Here is a 19056-nt window from a genome sequence, read left to right as displayed (position 1 = left end):
GACCACGTCACCATGTAGGGCGATGCGTAACAATGTGTAACGATGCGTGTGTGTATATGCCACTGTTTGTCACTGTTCATGACAAATTTATGGCAAAGGGCAACCACTGTTGGCCACTGTTTTATCCCGGTGGTCTCTAGTTAAACTTTTAATGTGCGCTTAGATCATCCGCACAGATGATCTTAATGGCTTCCAAAATGTCCTGCTCCCTAAAAGCAGAGCTACATGTGAGGTCGGTGATAACGTAGTCCTACTTTCTCCCAAAAATGTTAAAGCTCTCTACAGGGTTTTATCTTCGGTAGAAATAAAACCTGGTAATCAAGCAGACTATGGGGTGATTTAACCATTTGACAATCATTCAGTACAATTGAAATGAAGTCATTTTTCGTTTACGACAGCAATTAAACTGTGGCAATATATCGTACAAGTTATATGAATGGAAAACTCATGTTGGTGACTGATTACTTTTACATTTCCAATGTATTTCTTTTTGTATTTTTTTTTTTAGGACATTCACATTGTAGTACTTCTGACAGCCAACTTTCTAACCCCGCCCATAACTTTTGGGTTTGATAACATTCCCAGAAGGCATGAACTATTGAGTCATTGTAAATGTAATACTTAAAACATGAATCTGCCGTTGTGCTGAAGAATTTGTGAATTTTATCTCTTGTATAATAAATTCTATACATTCGTTTATGCTGGATTAAGTGTGAATTTTAACACATTTTGTTAGTGATTTGTTAAAATGTTGTAACGCTCGTTGTTAGGTGGAAGAGAGGAGGACCAAATCGCAGCGTGGTACGGTTCCATATTTATTGGAACACTTATAAACACGAACAAAACAATAAACAGAATGAAACCAACGACGCTACAGACCTGAACATGTGAACCTAGTGAAAACAAAGAACGCAATGAACAGGAACAATCACCCACAAACAAACAGTGAACACAGCCTACCTAAATATGGTTCTCAATCAGAGACAACGTAAAACACCTGCCTCTGATTGAGAACAATATCAGGCCAATCAGACACACCTAAACCAATGAGACACAAAACATAGAATATACCCACCCAGCTCACGTCCTGACCAACTAAACAAAGACTAAACAAAGGAAATAAGGTCAGGAATGTGACAAATGTGTTATTTTTAAGTCTAGTTATTTTCCAAGTTATGAAATCCAATAATTACAATTTGTCTAATCGATTTGAAGAAGCCTCCTGGAGCCAATGGCAGAGAGCCCTTCTTCCATAAAATAGCTGCACCTGTCATCTCCTCCCTCTCATCTCCTCAACCTATCCCTGGAGTCTGCCTCCATCCCCAAAGACTTTTGGGGATGGCCTATATCCATCCACTTTTGGGGATGGCCTATATCCATCCTCCCCAAACTCCTGGAGTAGATAGAAAACACCCAGTGTACCCAATACCTGAGCCATAACAACATTGTCTCTGAGTTCCAGTCCAAATCCGTAAACACGGGCACCCTCATAGATGTTATCCTAACTAACTCGCCCTCCAATACACCTCTGCTGTTTTCAATCAGGATCTCAGTGATCACTGCCTCATCGCCTGCATCCGTAATGGGTCTGCGACCAATCGACCACCCCTCATCACTGTCAAACGCTCCCTAAAACACTTCTGCGAGCAGGCCTTTCTAATCGACCTGGCCGGGGTATCCTGGAATGACATTGACCTCATCCCGTCAGTAGAGGATGCCTGGTTATTCTTTAAAAGTGCCTTCCTCACCATCTTAAATGCCCCATTCAAAAAATGTAGAACTAGGAATAGATATAGTCCTTGGTTCCCTCCAGACCTGTCTTCCCTTGACCAGCACAAAAACATCCTGTGGCGTTCTGCATTAGCATCGAATAGCCCCCGTGATATGCAACTTTTCAGGGAAGTTAGGAACAATTATACACAGGCAATTAGGAAAGCTAAGGTTAGCTTTTTCAAACAGAAATTTGCATCCTGTAGTACTAACTCAAAAAAGTTCTGGGACACTGTAAAGTCCATGGAGAATAAGAGCACCTCCTCCCAGCTGCCCACTGCTCTGAGGCTAGGAAACATTGTCACCACTGATAAATCCACTATATTTGAGAATTTCAATAAGCATTTCTCTACAGCTGGCCATGCTTTCCACCTGGCTACCCCTACCTCGGTCAACTGCCCGGCACCCTCCACAGCAACCCGCCAAAGGTTGGACCCTCTCTTTCTAAAATTATCTGCCGAAATTGTTGCAACCCCTATTACTAGCCTGTTCAACCTCTCTTTCGTATCGTCTGAGATTCCCAAAGATTGGAAAGCTGCCGCGGTCATCCCCCTCTTCAAACGGGGTGACACTCTAGACCCAAACTGCTACAGACCTATATCTATCCTACCCTGTCTTTCTAAGGTCTTCAAAAGCCAAGTTAACAAACAGATTACCGACCATTTCGAATCCCACCGTACCTTCTCCACTATGCAATCTGGTTTCAGAGCTGGTCATGGGTGCACCTCAGCCACGCTCAAGGTCCTAAACGACATCATAACCTCCATCGATAAGAGACATTACTGCGCAGCCGTATTTATCGACCTGGCCAAGGCTTTCGACTCTGTCAATCACCACATTCTTATTGGCAGACTCGACAGCCTTGGTTTCTCAAATGATTGCCTCACCTGGTTTACCAACTACTTCTCTGATAGAGTTCAATGTGTCAAATCGGAGGGCCTGTTGTCCGGACCTCTGGCAGTCTCTATGGGGGTGCCACAGGGTTCAACCCTCGGGCCAACTCTCTTCTCTGTATACATCAATGATGTTGCTCTTGCTGCTGGTGATTCTCTGATACACCTCTACACAGACGACACCATTCTGTATACTTCTGGCCCCTCTTTGGACACTGTGTTAACTAACGTCCAGACGAGCTTCAATGCCATACAACTCTCCTTCCGTGGCCTCCAACTGCTCTTAAACGCAAGTAAAACTAAATGCATGCTATTGTTTACGATCACTGCCCGCACCTGCTCGCCCGTCCAGCATCACTACTCTGGACGGCTCTGACTTCGAATACGTGGACAACTACAAATACCTAGGTGTCTGGTTAGACTGTAAACTCTCCTCCCAGACTCACATTAAGCATCTCCAATCCAAAATTAAATCTAGAATCAGCTTACTATTTCGCAACAAAGCATCCTTCACTCATGCTGCCAAACATACCCTCGTAAAACTGACCATCCTACCGATCCTCGACTTCAGTGATGTCATCTATAAAATAGCCTCCAACACTCTACTCAACAAACTGGATGCAGTCTATCAGTGCCATCCGTTTTGTCACCAAAGCCCCATACACTACCCACCATTGCGACCTGTACGCTCTTGTTGGTTGGCCCTCGCTTCATTCTCGTCGCCAAACCCACTGGCTACAGGTCTCTGCTAGGTAAAGCCCCGCCTTATCTCAGCTCACTGGTCACTATAGTAGCACCAACTCGTAGCACACGCTCCAGCAGGTATATCTCATTGGTCACCCCCAAAGCCAATTCCTCCTTTGGTCGTCTTTCCTTCCAGTTCTCTGCTGCCAATGACTGGAACGAACTGCAAAAATCTCTGATGCTGGAAACACTTATCTCCCTCACTAGCTTTAAGCACCAGCTGTCAGAGCAGCTCACAGATTACTGCACCTGTACATAGCCCATCTATATTTTAGCCCAAACAACTACCCCTTCCCCTACTGTATTTGTTTATTTATTTTGCTCCTTTGTACCCCATTATTTCTATTTCTACTTTGCACATTCTTCCACCGCAAATCTACCATTCCAGTGTTTTACTTGCTATATTGTATTTACCTCGCCACCATGGCCTTTTTTTGCCTTTACCTCCCTTATCTCACCTCATTTGCTCACATTGTATATAGACTTATTTTTCTTAGTTTTCTTCTTAGTTTTCTTTATTCCATGTGTAACTCTGTGTTGTTGTATGTGTCAAATTGCTATGCTTTATCTTGACCAGGTCGCAGTTGCAAATGAGAACTTGTTCTCAACTAGCCTACCTGGTTAAATAAAGGTGAAATAAAAAATAAAATAAAATAAAAGACAACGTGTTCTCTATCGAGCCTCACAGTGGACATGTCATAATACCCATAAAATAATAACCATGTCAATCTCTCCCAGACAAGATTACTTTTATCAATATATTCAGCTCTATTTACTCTTTGATTAAAACATGCTAATTAGCATCACATTAGACATCATGCAAGACTACAAATCCCTGCAAGCTCCTACATGTCATCTTTAGCCAACACCTTTGCTAACAGGTATTGTGTCAATTTAAAACGTGCACAAGACAGTTCACAGAAATGTTGCCAATTTATTAATTACTACATTTTGTTAACATTAGCTAGTTAATCCAGAGATTCTTACCTTTGGCTCGATTCGTCGGTATCAGATGTTTGTATGAAATATAATCCTATATTCTTTAAAGTACTTTAGATTAATTATCAGCTTTGCAATTTCAATGTTCCTGGTAGGTCGATATTCATTGGGGGCTTTTCAGCGAGAGGCTTTACTCGAAGTGAGGAATTTTGTATGGAGGCTAATGAGAGTGTTGAATTTGATCAACAAAATGTTTTATTGTTAATCTTTGGGCTAGGCATCCCGCTAGCGGGACAATTTCCGGTGACACTGGAAGGCGCGCAATTCAATTAAATAATCATAAAAATGATGGATATTTAACATTTATGTACATACAAGTGTCCTATATCGGTTGAAAGCTTAAATTCTTGTTAATCTAATTGCACTGTCCGATTTAAAGTAGGCTTTGATCAACAAAATGTTTTATTGTTAATCTTTGGGCTAGGCATCCCGCTAGCGGGACAATTTCCGGTGACACTGGAAGGCGCGCAATTCAATTAAATAATCATAAAAATGATGGATATTTAACATTTATGTACATACAAGTGTCCTATATCGGTTGAAAGCTTAAATTCTTGTTAATCTAATTGCACTGTCAGATTTAAAGTAGGCTTTATAGCAATAGCATGGCGTGAGATTGTTTGAGTACGGAGCCCCACATCAAAATATTTTTCCACCGGCACAGCTTTCATAAATTCACAAATAGCGATGAAAAATTCACTTACTTTTTGAAAATCTTCCTCTGATTTGTCATCCAAAGGGTCCCAGCTATAACATGTAGTGTCGTTTTGTTAGATAAAATCCTTCTTTATGTCCCAAAAAGTCAGTTTAGTTGGCACCATCGATTTGAGTAATCCACTTGTTCAACGGGCCAAGATAGGAATCCGAAAATCTACCCCTAAACTTTGTTTCAACATGTCCAAATACGTTTCTATTTAATCCTCAGATACCCTAAAACGTAATTAACCTATAATATTTCATACAGAAAGAAGTATGTTCAACAGGAAAACGATATTAGCAGGTGCGTGTCTTCTTCGTCCCTCGCACATACACGAATTTCCAAGTCTGTGTCCCTGTAGTAAAACTCATTTTTCTTACTCATTTTGGAAAAAACAAGCCTGAAACCTTGAACAAAGACTACTGACAGCCAGTGGAAGCCATAGGAATTGCATACTGGGGGGTATTTTTTATTATTTCCCTACACATTCCATTGGAAGAGCTTGGGCTCTCCCCCCCAAAAATTCAGGTTGGTTATTCTTTGGATTTTCTCCAACCTTATCTATTGTGTTATAGTTTCCTACATTATTTTAACATTTCTACAAACCTCAAAGTGTCTTCTTTCCACTGGTACCAATTAAATGCATATCCTGGCTTCAGGGCCTGAGCAACAGGCAGTTTACTTTGGGCACATCAGTCAGGTGGAAATTGAGAAAAAAGGACCCTAGCCTTAACAAGTTTTAATTTGCGACATGAGTTTTATTTGATCGAATAGAAGTTTTGTAATGGTTAGGTTGTTACGAATGCACTGATTTAAGTCGACGCATTTGAAATAAATCAACTTTATATTGGAGTTGTGCCTGTTGTCAGAGATAGATATATGATCCGTTTTAACATGGACATTATAAAGTAGTCAACTGGGTGGGGATTTCTATGAGTTAGGAGCAAAAAAAACGTGTTTGACTTTAAAATGGAGATAGCCTCAATGGCGCTGGCCATCCTATCACAGACGCTATAATGGCAAAGACACAAAGATGAGTCCTATATCCATCTCTATGGCCTGTTGTTCACATGTGTATCTGATCTCTCATTGGCTAGAATGGTCCCACCTGATCTTGCCTCCTCCCACCTTCCACCTTTGAGGACATGTATTTCCATTGTTAGAGCGGTCACTTGACTATCTTTTCAATATAACAGACAGTCTTTGGACCAACTGATCTGCTAGTTTATTCTTGTGGGTTTTTGGTTGCAAGCAAGTTTGTCTTAACACAGGTGCATGTAATCTGCCATTAATAGCGTTTTAAGAAATCCAGCACTAACATACAGCTGAGTGTTCTGCCCGTTGGTTGCAATTGGCCAATAGTTCTAAGAGTAACATTGATAAACAGCAAATTAATGGATGGGAAACAAATAAAAATGGATTTACCTGGTTCCCCCTTCATTCCAGGAAAACCAATCACACCTAGAGTAGAACAGAGACGGTACAGCTACTGACAACTGAAAGAAACATAACACTGGAATTGACAGTGGAATTAAATCGGCTTACTACTAGACCTCCCGAGAGAGAGAGAGAGAGAGAGAGAGAGAGAGAGAGAGAGAGAGAGAGAGAGAGAGAGAGAGAGAGAGAGAGAGAGAGAACTCTGGTCCAGGACTCTGGTCTAAAGTAGTGCGCTATATAGAGAATTGGTAATTAGTTGTCAGTGTGCTTGTATACCTTGATTACCAGTATAGCCAGGGGGTCCGAGGGGCCCAGGAAAACCCTGCAAGCCTTTGACTCTCCCATTGATCTGAATCAACTGTAGGTGAAGGACGACAAGCAGCGGTTAAAACTAGCCAAAGTCCAAGGGACCAGCATTGCAGATTGATACACAGTATAGTAGGTTGACTTTCAAGTGACACCCCATTCCCCTTAGTGCACTTATTTTGTCCAGAGCTGTTGCATCTGTGGTGAAAAGTGCTAAGGCTCTTGTAAAAAGCAGCGCACTATATGGGGATTAATAATAACAACAACAATTTATTTAACTTGTATAGTGCTTTTCATTACAGAAAATAATATCATAGTGCATAAAAAGCAAAACAAACAAACAACAAATGTACATTGAGATTGTAGAGTCGGAGATTGAATGTCTCTATTTAGAACAGGGTGTATTTTCAGATTTGCACAAAATGTGTATGTTAACTAAGTTAACTAATTGAAGGCACTATTGACTATTGTCAACTATTGATATGATACTAATATGAACATGATAACAATATATTGTCACTCACATCCCCTGGAGGACCTGTGGGTCCGCGGTCACCTTTGTCACCCTGAATACACACAGCCACAGAGAGGGTGACCCACACGTATATACATTACAAAGAGATTAGAGTGAATGCAATACTCAACATGAGTGTCGGGCAGGGTTGGGGTCAATTCCATTTCAATTCCAGGTAATTCATGAAGTAAACCAAATTCCAATTCTAAATGTTCCTAATTGAAAAGCATTTAAAAAGAAGTGGAATTTGAATTTCAGTGTACTTCCTGAAATTAAATTGGCCCCAACCGTGGTCTATTATTGAGGTCGGAATACTGACTTGAGATCCGTGCCCGAAACTCTGACTCTAACCATGCACGATACTCGTACAGAAAATAATCGCACAGATCTTAAGTGAGGATTCAGGCCCGTATGACTGGCTGACTGACTGACCGATACAATAGCCGATTGAAGGCAGTAGGACATACCATTGAACCTTCTGTTCCAGGAGGTCCCTGGTAGACCACATCACCTTTCTCACCCTGACAGGAGAAAGAGAGAGAGAGAGAGATTTTATTTAAGTCTATTCAACCTTTAATTATCCAGGTTTTGTGATAAAATATCTTATGCAAGAGAGATTTGAGGATTCATGTACACAGGGTAGGAGTGCTGATTTAGGATCAGTTTTGCCTTTTTGTTCACAATGAATGAGATTACATGGATAAGGCAGTCGAGACCTGGGCCCAGTTTTCCAAAACTTTTCATTTGGATAATAATGATCCGGATTCTGTGATCGCCTATTTTGTAATCCAGGATCAGATCAATCTAACTGATTTTGAGCCATTGATTTCAGAAATATCCAGGAATAGAGGCTGCAATATGACTTGTAAGTACATGTATTTATTTGACACTTCTCAAAACTGTCCACCTACCTGTGCGGCAGTCAATTTAAAATAATGAAAACTGTTCACAGACCCTTGGTTTGAAGATGACATTTACACTGACATTTCTGATTCAGAGGGGTTGGGTTAAATGCGGAAGACACATTCCAGTTGAATGCATTCAGTTGTACAACTGACTAGGTATTCCCCATTCCCTCTACTTTCCCTTTCTCTGTTGTAGTGCCTTTCACCTTTCTAAATCCACACTGAATAAACCCTTCCAGTGGGATCAAGATGATCAAAACTCTTCCGAATCAAAACTATCCGTATCACTACTGCCTTTGAGCTTTGAAAAATGCAATTCTAAAATCTAATCTTGACAGAAGCAGTGGTCGAAAAAGTACCAAATTGTCATACTTGAGTAAAAGTAAAGATACCTAATAGAAAATGACTCAAGTAAAAGTGAAAGTCACCCAGTAAAATACCGCTTGAGTAAAAGTATAAAAGTATTTGCTTTTAAATATTGTTGAGTATCAACAGTAAATGTAATTGCTAAAATATACTTAAGTATCAAAAGTAAATGTAAAAGTATAAATAATTGTACATTTCTTATATTAAGCAAATCCTTGTTTTTTTATTTATTGACGGATAGCCAGGGGCACGCTCCAACACTAAGATATAATTGACAAACAAAGCATGTGCTTAGTGAGTCCGGCAAATCAGAGGCTGTAGGGGTGACCAGTCATGTTCTGTTGATAAGTGTGTGAATTAGGCCATTTTCCTGTCCTGCTAAGCATTCAAAATGTAAAAGTACTTTTGGGTGTCAGGGAAAATGTATGGAGTAAAAAGTACATCATTTTATTTAGGAATGTAGTAAAAGTAAAAGTTGTCAAAAAATATAAATAGTAAAGTAAAGTACAGATACCCCAAAAAATGACTTAAGTAGTACTTTAAAGTATTTTTACCTAAATACTTTACACCACTGGATTAAAGTTTAGATTGGATTACCAAATCCCAATCCAAATGATCGGAATCATATTTTTCAGTTTTGAAATACCCAATTCTAAGATTTATTCCAATCCGATTGATAAACTGGGCCCTGATCCTAGGTCAACACCCCTACTTTGAAACACTTGATACGTACGGACGCTGGTCAAGATAGTACATTACACATTTTGCCAAACAGTAAGCATGTCAAAAACAATCCTCAAGTCACATGTAGCCCTAGTGGCAAAGACAATAGGTTGGGAACATGATTGGCAATTAGGTGGGTTAGGTTCAAGTGGAGTTGACATGGCAACATGGCAAAATGCATGTACATAATGTTGATTGGCAGATGTTTTTATCCAAACAAATGTCACGTTCCTGACCTGTTTTCCTTTGTCTTGTATTTATTTAGTTGGTCAGGGCGTGAGTTGGGTGGGTTTGTCTATGGTTGATTTTCTATGTTGGGATTTTTGTGTTCGGCCGGGTATGATTCTCAATCAGAGACAGCTGTCAATCGTTGTCCCTGATTGAGAATCCTACTTAGGCAGCCTGGGTTTCACGTGTGTTTTGTGGGTGTTTGTTTCCGTGTCTGTGTTTGTTGCACCACACGGTACTGTATAGGTTTCTGCACTTCGTTTATTTGTTTTGTAATTCAGTGTTCAGTTTTTTTATATTAAATCATTATGAACACTAACCACTCCGCGTTTTGAGTTTATTTTTACAGGGACAGTGCACATTAATCAACGTTTCAGTAAAAGTGCCGGTTTTAGCCAGCCGGCTAATTTTCAACCGCAGTCCCTGGGCAGGTTATTAAAAACAATTACAATATAGACAATAGCAACATAGAACAAGACGTAGCATACAGACAGAGCAACATAGAACAAAAATCAGCAAGACAAAATTCATAAAAGCAACAAAGTGTTTCCACACCTCACAAGTTACAGACAACAGACATGGAAAGCGGCAACACACAGCTAGGGACCATGTTCACAAATCTGATTGACCTTTAGCCATGTCTTCAAGCATTTTGTGAAAGTGTGATATGTGGTGCAGTTATGTGTGTCTGATGGCAGTGTTGGTCTGATCCGTCTCGCCTCTCCTTGTCCGAGGAGGAGGACGAATATGACAGCCGTTACAACAAATCACAGTAAATTGAGTGCACACATTTTAGTGTATGTGATCCCTGCAGGACTCAAACCATCAACCTTAACATTGCTAGTGTCACACTTTTACAAAGTGAGCAGCCAGAGCCTTCCGCCCCGTATACAGTACATACAGTGGGGCAAAAAAGTATTTAGTCAGCCACCAATTGTGCAAGTTCTCCCACTTAAAAATATGAGAGAGGCCTGTAATTTTCATCATAGGTACACTTCAACTATGACAGACAAAATGAGAAAAAAAAATCCAGAAAATCACATTGTAGGATTTTTAATGAATTTATTTGCAAATTATGGTGGAAAATAAGTATTTGGTCACCTACAAACAAGCAAGATTTCTGGCTCTCACAGACCTGTAACTTCTTCTTTAAGAGGCTCCTCTGTCCTCCACTCGTTACCTGTATTAATGGCACCTGTTTGAACTTGTTATCAGTATAAAAGACACCTGTCCACAACCTCAAACAGTCACACTCCAAACTCCACTATGGCCAAGACCAAAGAGCTGTCAAAGGACACCAGAAACAAAATTGTAGACCTGCACCAGGCTGGGAAGACTGAATCTGCAATAGGTAAGCAGCTTGGTTTGAAGAAATCAACTGTGGGAGTAATTATTAGGAAATGGAAGACATACAAGACCACTGATAATATCCCTCGATCTGGGGCTCCACGCAAGATCTCACCCCGTGGGGTCAAAATGATCACAAGAAAATCCCAGAACCACACGGGGGGACCTAGTGAATGACCTGCAGAGAGCTGGGACCAAAGTAACAAAGCCTACCATCAGTAACACACTACGCCGCCAGGGACTCAAATCCTGCAGTGCCAGACGTGTCCCCCTGCTTAAGCCAGTACATGTCCAGGCCTTTCTGAAGTTTGCTAGAGAGCATTTGGATGATCCAGAAGAAGATTGGGAGAATGTCAGATGAAACCAAAATAGAACTTTTTGGTAAAAACTCAACTCGTCGTGTTTGGAGGACAAAGAATGCTGTGAGTTGCATCCAAAGAACACCATACCTACTGTGAAGCATGGGGGTGGAAACATCATGCTTTGGGGCTGTTTTTCTGCAAAGGGACCAGGACGACTGATCTGTGTAAAGGAAAGAATGAATGGGGCCATGTATCGTGAGATTTTGAGTGAAAACCTCCTTCCATCAGCAAGGGCATTGAAGATGAAACATGGCTGGGTCTTTCAGCATGACAATGATCCGAAACACACCGCCCGGGCAACGAAGGAGTGGCTTCGTAAGAAGCATTTCAAGGTCCTGGAGTGGCCTAGCCAGTCTCCAGATCTCAACCCCATAGAAAATCTTTGGAGGGAGTTGAAAGTCCGTGTTGCCCAGCAACAGCCCCAAAACATCACTGCTCTAGAGGAGATCTGCATGGAGGAATGGGCCAAAATACCAGCAACAGTGTGTGAAAACCTTGTGAAGACTTACAGAAAACGTTTGACCTCTGTCATTGCCAACAAAGGGTATATAACAAAGTATTGAGATAAACTTTTGTCATTGACTAAATACTTATTTTCCACCATAATTTGCAAATAAATTCATTAAAAATCCTACAATGTGATTTTCTGGATTTTCCTTTCTAATTTTGTCTGTCATAGTTGAAGTGTACCTATGATGAAAATTACAGGCCTCTCTCATCTTTTTAAGTGGGAGAACTTGCACAATTGGTGGCTGACTAAATACTTTTTTGCCCCACTGTACACGTTATGAGAGTTGTCTGGATATTTGTTTTACCTGAATTCCATAGGTCCCAGGGTTCCCATCTTTCCCAGGTTTCCCCTGAAAAACAGAACCTCTGTTAGACACAGGTGTTTGTCAGTATGAGTGTGTGTCTGTGGGCCCTGCTATTGTGAGTAGGACACATCCACATGTGAGAATGATAACATCCATAATACCACTGTAAAACTCTACAGTATTTCAAATATGATATGAAGTGACTGGAGTCATTGTGCTACCAGAGCCCCAGGTTCTCCTTCGTCGCCTTTGTCCCCTTTATATCCACGACGCCCAGGGAAACCCTAAAAAAAAGGAACGAAAACATATATAATACCGACAGACAGGCAAGCAGACAAACAGAAAAGAAAGGACGGACAGACGGACAGACAGACAGAGCACAGCCCACAAGTAGTAGTATACATGCAATTGGATTTGAACTGGCAACTTTTGTACTGGCTCAAAGATCATGTCAATTATTACATTAAAATCAATCAGTTTAATTTAATTCAATAATGATCCCCCATAGGTTATAACTCACATGCTGGCCTTTACACCCCTTCTCTCCTGTATCACCTGGCTCCCCCTGCAACGAGAAGAAAGTCAGAACACTGTTCTACTTGTGAGACAATATGATGTATACGGGTAATAATGATGATGAAGCCGATTCGGGTGATGGTGATTGGTAATTATGTTTGCCAGTAACCGAAAGGTCGCTGGTTCAAATCCCCGAGCTGACTAGGTGAAAAATCTGTTGATGAAAATCTGTTGCTCAAAGGCACTTAAGCCTAATTGCTCCTGTAAGTCACTCTGGATAAGAGCTTCTGCTAAATGACTCAAATCTAAATGTGATGATCATGAATTGTGTCAGTGTGGATTAGTAAAAATTGCTGTGAGAGAAACCGAGTATGTTAAGTGTGGCAAACCTTCAGTTCCTTGGGACCCTCTGCATACAGCTTTATGCCCTTCTGCCCAGGTCTCCCGGGAGGGCCTTGGTCACCCTGAGATCAAAACATTTACATTTTGTCACAATATACTGTACATTAGATACACTCAGCATGCATCCGGAACAAACTATACTGAGCCAGGATAATATGCAAGAGAGAGGTGTACTGTACGTGAAAGTAGAAAAGATCGATATCACACAGGTAGGTAATACCTCTTGACCTCTTGGGCCTGGAATTACAGGGCTTGGACCTTCCTGACCCTGAAACAGAAATACAGCTGTTATAAATAGTGCAACACACCCCTCTAAATGTCAGGAACTGAAGAGGGACACCACTCAATATCACATTGTTACTATATTGTTAGTGCAGTAATGTGAACGGTCAACGCCATGGACGGCTCCAAAACATCCAGGAAGAAACGCATGCACAAACATACACACAAACACATGCAAACACACACACACACACACACACACACAAGTGGAAACATTTATTTACTATGAGACTGACCTTCTCTCCTTGTACACCCGTTAACCCAGGTAATCCCTGGAAAAATGAATAATAAAAAAGAATTTAAAGTCAGTGATTTATAGTAACAGGAAGAGCACATGGAATCATGAATATTCAGAAAAACGTGAGAGTAAAAGCATTTCAAAATAAACAGAGGTTAATAAGTAAAGAGAGGACAGGTATTGAACTTCATTTAGGTGTCAACTGACTGGAGTCCCGCTCGGTCCCTCCAGCCCAGGAAGACCCGGCAGTCCAGGTAACCCTCGCTGACCCTAAAAAACAGTGGCCAGTCAGTCGATTGCACATTCAATTATTTTTTTCTGTAATATTTTTGGGTGATTTTGTATTTATTTTATGAGATAGGACAAGGTTATTGAGGAGACAGTAAAGGTAGGAGAGATTATGAGTCAGAAGTGCAGTGGGTCGGATTCCAACCCATGCTTTCTCTAGTAGCCTCGGCCATACACATGTAACGGGGTCTGTGGCACTAACTACTCAACCTCACATGCCACGATACACATGAAAGTATAACTGTAATATAGGGCCCCAGGAGTTTTCCCTGACCATGTGAAAACTCTTGGTCCAAGTTAAAACTATAGGGGCTGTGGTCAGGAAAGAAACTCCTGGCCATAGTAATGAGAGGTACTAGGCAAGTCCATCCTTTTCCTATTGGAATAGACACATAAACTCAGAGACATGTGAGTAATGGGTTGTGATCAATACGGTACGCAAAACGTATACACACAAAAAATGTGATTTAGTCCAGGTAATCCCTCCCTGTGCTAGTCAGCTTTCTTCCGTTTGGTGCGCAGTGAACACAACCCAGGTGTAGGCAGGGTGGGAGGTCTCCTTACCTTGCCACCATCTCTCCCTTGTGGTCCAATATGTCCATCAACCTCAGCAGCGGGTGGGAAGTAGTAGGAGTCTCCCTGTAAGGACAATACTTTAATCTTAGGGTCCACAACAAAACACACAAATTGTTGAGAGGGTCAGTATATATATTTGGATGTACCTTAAATCCTGGCAATCCATGGACACCCTTCAATAAAAAAGACAAGTGTGAGCTGCACATCACAAGTTTACTGTAAAAGCTAAACAAGACCTGACACAATTGTATCTACCACTGTGGGGGCAAAACCTGGAAGGGTGATAACAGGCAGCAAAGGTGATGGACAGCTACATATATATATATATATATATACACTGCTCAAAAAAATAAAGGGAACACTTAAACAACACAATGTAACTCCAAGTCAATCACACTTCTGTGAAATCAAACTGTCCACTTAGGAAGCAACACTGATTGACAATACATTTCACATGTTGTTGTGTAAATGGAATAGACAACAGTTGGTAATTATAGGCAATTAGCAAGACACCCCCAATAAAGGAGTGGTTCTGCAGGTGGTGACCACAGACCACTTCTCAGTTCCTATGCTTCCTGGCTGATGTTTTGGTCACTTTTGAATGCTGGCGGTGCTTTCACTCTAGTGGTAGCATGAGACGGAGTCTACAACCCACACAAGTGGCTCAGGTAGTGCAGCTCATCCAGGATGGCACATCAATGCGAGCTGTGGCAAGAAGGTTTGCTGTGTCTGTCAGCGTAGTGTCCAGAGCATGGAGGCGCTACCAGGAGACAGGCCAGTACATCAGGAGACGTGGAGGAGGCCGTAGGAGGGCAACAACCCAGCAGCAGGACCACTACCTCCGCCTTTGTGCAAGAAGGAGCAGAAGGAGCACTGCCAGAGCCCTGCAAAATGACCTCAAGCAGGCCACAAATGTGCATGTGTCTGCTCAAACGGTCAGAAACAGACTCCATGAGGGTGGTATGAGGGCCCGACATCCACAGGTGGTGGTTGTGCTTACAGCCCAACACCGTGCAGGACGTTTGGCATTTGCCAGAGAACACCAAGATTGGCAAATTCGCCACTGGCGTGGTGCTCTTCACAGATGAAAGCAGGTTCACACTGAGCACATGTGACAGACGTGACACTCTGGAGACGCCGTGGAGAACGTTCTGCTGCCTGCAACATCCTCCAGCATGACGGGTTTGGCGGTGGGTCAGTCATGGTGTGGGGTGGCATTTCTTTGGGGGGCCGCACAGCCCTCCATGGGCTCGCCAGAGGTAGCCTGACTGCCATTAGTTACCGAGATGAGATCCTCAGACCCTTTGTGAGACCATATGCTGGTGCGGTTGGCCCTGGGTTCCTCCTAATGCAAGACAATGCTAGACCTCATGTGGCTGGAGTGTGTCAGCAGTTCCTGCAAGAGGAAGGCATTGATGCTATGGACTGGCCCGCCCGTTCCCCAGACCTGAATCCAATTGAGCACATCTGGGACATCATGTCTCGCTCCATCCACCAACGCCACGTTGCACCACAGACTGTCCAGGAGTTGGCGGATGCTTTAGTCCAGGTCTGGAAGGAGATCCCTCAGGAGACCATCCGCCACCTCATCAGGAGCATGCCCAGGCGTTGTAGGGAGGTCATACAGGCACGTGGAGGCCACACACACTACTGAGCCTCATTTTGACTTGTTTTAAGGACATTACATCAAAGTTGGATCAGCCTGTAGTGTGGTTTTCCACTTTAATTTTGAGTGTGACTCCAAATCCAGACCTCCATGGGTTGATAAATTTGATTTCCATTGATAATTTTTGTGTTATTTTGTTGTCAGCACATTCAACTATGTAAAGAAAAAAGTATTTAATAAGAATAGTTCATTCATTCAGATCTAGGATGTGTTATTTTAGTGTTCCCTTTATTTTTTTGAGCAGTGTATATATATATATGTTTATAATGATTGAGATCACATGACAGACAGCTGTGATGATGTCTAGCTTTTACGGTGATGACAGACAGACACAGTAAGGTGCTTTGTGGTGACACCATAGCGTATGACATTTTCATAGGACTGAACACGGGGATCTTGTTAAAAAAAATTATTAAACACATAATTTCCATTTTCAACAGTAATTTGTACATACACAACACTTGAGAAGAAGTATAATATATTTTGTATCTTTAAATGTTAATTCATTCACTTTTATTTTGTTCACTCTTGGAAACCTTATTTATCAATTCCCATATTATAGGCTAATGATTAAGATCACATGATTGATGGCTGTGATTGATGACAGACAGACAGGAACAGTAAGGTGCTTAGTGACACTTGACAGGATATTGACAGCACTTACTGGTAATCCAACAGGTCCCGGCACCCCAGGTAACCCTGGGTATCCACTGTCCCCCTGAAACACACACAATGATAGGGCATCAGATATGTACATACGTCTGTGTGTGTGTGTGTGTTTGTGAGCTTCTATAAATACTTAATATCCAAAAGCAAGACTGTACCTTCGTCCCATTGCACCCTGGGATTCCTGATGGCCCCATTGGTCCTTCATTTCCTGGGATTCCCTGGAAGAGAGGAAGTCATAGGACCATTCACAGACAAACACTTCACATCAATACTTACATGATACGGAGAGCTTACAGTACACTATATGAGGACAGACGTTTTGACCAGTGTTGGGTGCGACATTTTGAACATTGAGATATTAAATAAATGATAGAGAAAGAAGCACAGAATCAAAGGAGAAAGTTAAGGGTTTTCTGTAGAAGGACAGGTAGCTGTGGAATGTGTTGGAACGTGTTGGGGGACGGGAGCAAAGCACCGTGTTGATATAGGGAAGACAGATGGATAACTGTGGATCAGGAGGTGAGGGTTGAGGTCAGTTGTTATCTGGTTACCTTCTTTCTCTTGGGCATAAACTAAGGATTGGAGTGAAGGAGTGTCTTAAGTAGGATGTATATAACCTATGAAGAGACATCTTTTGCTGTCTGATTACAGATGTACAGAATCTTTGGGAAGAATTAAACTTGGTTAAAGCTTCTCTAGTGTCCGTGAGTCATTTACTCTGAAAAATAAGAACCTAACACCAGGAAAAGCCTGACTCGATCAGGAAAAACTATGGCACAAATACTTATAATGTAGAAAGGGTATGTTTTCAAGAAAAATTATGTGACTTACTTCAGGTGACCAAAATTATTTTTTATGTTGGTGGAAGAAGTTTAGAAGTTTGAATTGTTAGAGGCTAGAAGTAGTGACTGTACTAGTAGTGGGAATTGTGACTGTAGCCCAGTAGAATTAGTAAACTCAGCAAAAAAAGAAACGTCCCTTTTCAGGACCTTGTCTTTCAAAGATAATTTGTAAAAATCCAAATAACTTCACAGATCTTCATTGTAAAAGGTTCAAACACTGTTCCCCATGCTTGTTCAATGAACCATAAACAATTAATGAACATGCACCTGTGGAACGGTCGTTAAGACACTAACAGCTTATAGACGGTAGGCAATTAAAGTCACAGTTATGAAAACTTAGGACACTTAAAGAGGCCTTAATACTAACTCTGAAAAACACCAAAAGAAAGATGCTCAGGGTCCCTGCTCATCTGGGTGAATGTGCCTTAGGCATGCTGCAAGGAGGCATGAGGACCGCAGATGTGGCCAGGGCAATAAATTGCAATGTCCGTAATGTGAGACGCCTAAGACAGCGCTACAGGGAGACAGGACAGACAGCTGATTGTCCTCGCAGTGGCAGACCACGTGTAACAACACCTGCATAGGATCGGTACATCCGAACATCACACCTGCGGGACAGGTACAGGATGGCAACAACAACTGCCCGAGTTACACCAGGAATGCACAATCCCTCCATCAGTGCTCAGATTGTCCGCAATAGGCTGAGAGAGGCTGGACTGAGGGCTTGTATGTCTGTTGTAAGGCCGGTCCTCACCAGTCATCACCGGCAACAGCGTCGCCTATGGGCACAAACCCACCGTCGCTGGACCAGACAGGACTGGCGAAAAGTGCTCTTCACTGACGAGTCGTGGTTTTGTCTCACCAGGGGTAATGGTCGGATTCGTGTTTATCGTCGAAGGAATGAGCGTTACACCGAGGCCTGTACTCTGGAGCTGGATCGATTTGGAGGTGGAGGGTCACAGCATCAACGGACTGAGCTTGTTGTCATTGCAGGCAATCTCAACGCTGTGCATTACAGGGAAGACATCCTCCTCCCTCATGTGGTACCCTTCCTGCAGGCTCATCCTGACATGACCATTCAGCATGACAATGCCACCAGCCATACTGTTCGTTCTGTGCGCGATTTCCTGCAAGACAGGAATGTCAGTGTTCTGCCATGGCCAGTGAAGAGCCTGGATCTCAACCCCATTGAGCACGTCTGGGACCTGTTGGATCGGAGTGTGAGGGCTAGGGCCATTCCCCCCAGAAATGTCCGGGAACTTGCCTTGGTGGAAGAGTGAGGAGATGCACTGCAGTACTTAACGCAGCTGGTGGCCACACCAGATACTGACTGTTACTTTTGATTTTGACCCCCCCTTTGTTTAGGGACACATTATTCCATTTCTGTTAGTCACATGTCTTTGGAACATGTTCAGTTTATGTCTCAGTTCTTGAATCTTGGTATGTTCATACAAATATTTACACATGTTAA

The 19056-nt window shown here is 42.1% G+C and overlaps 1 protein-coding gene across 1 annotated transcript in view; it reads right to left on the bottom strand.

Annotated features, from left to right (window-relative positions):
- col4a3 (collagen, type IV, alpha 3) overlaps window positions 1–19056 on the bottom strand; it is a 63858-nt gene that overhangs the window by 43859 nt on the left and 943 nt on the right. The window contains exons 2-3 of the mRNA XM_038974431.1: window positions 16899–16961; window positions 16739–16792 (exon numbers count right to left, since the gene is read on the bottom strand). Coding sequence (XP_038830359.1) covers window positions 16739–16792; window positions 16899–16961 — 117 coding nt within the window. The remainder of the gene's footprint in view (window positions 1–16738; window positions 16793–16898; window positions 16962–19056) is intronic.

Source organism: Salvelinus namaycush, chromosome 34 (assembly GCF_016432855.1).
Source record: "Salvelinus namaycush isolate Seneca chromosome 34, SaNama_1.0, whole genome shotgun sequence".
Lineage (NCBI taxonomy): Eukaryota > Metazoa > Chordata > Actinopteri > Salmoniformes > Salmonidae > Salvelinus > Salvelinus namaycush.
This window is presented reverse-complemented; position numbering and strand designations above follow the sequence as displayed.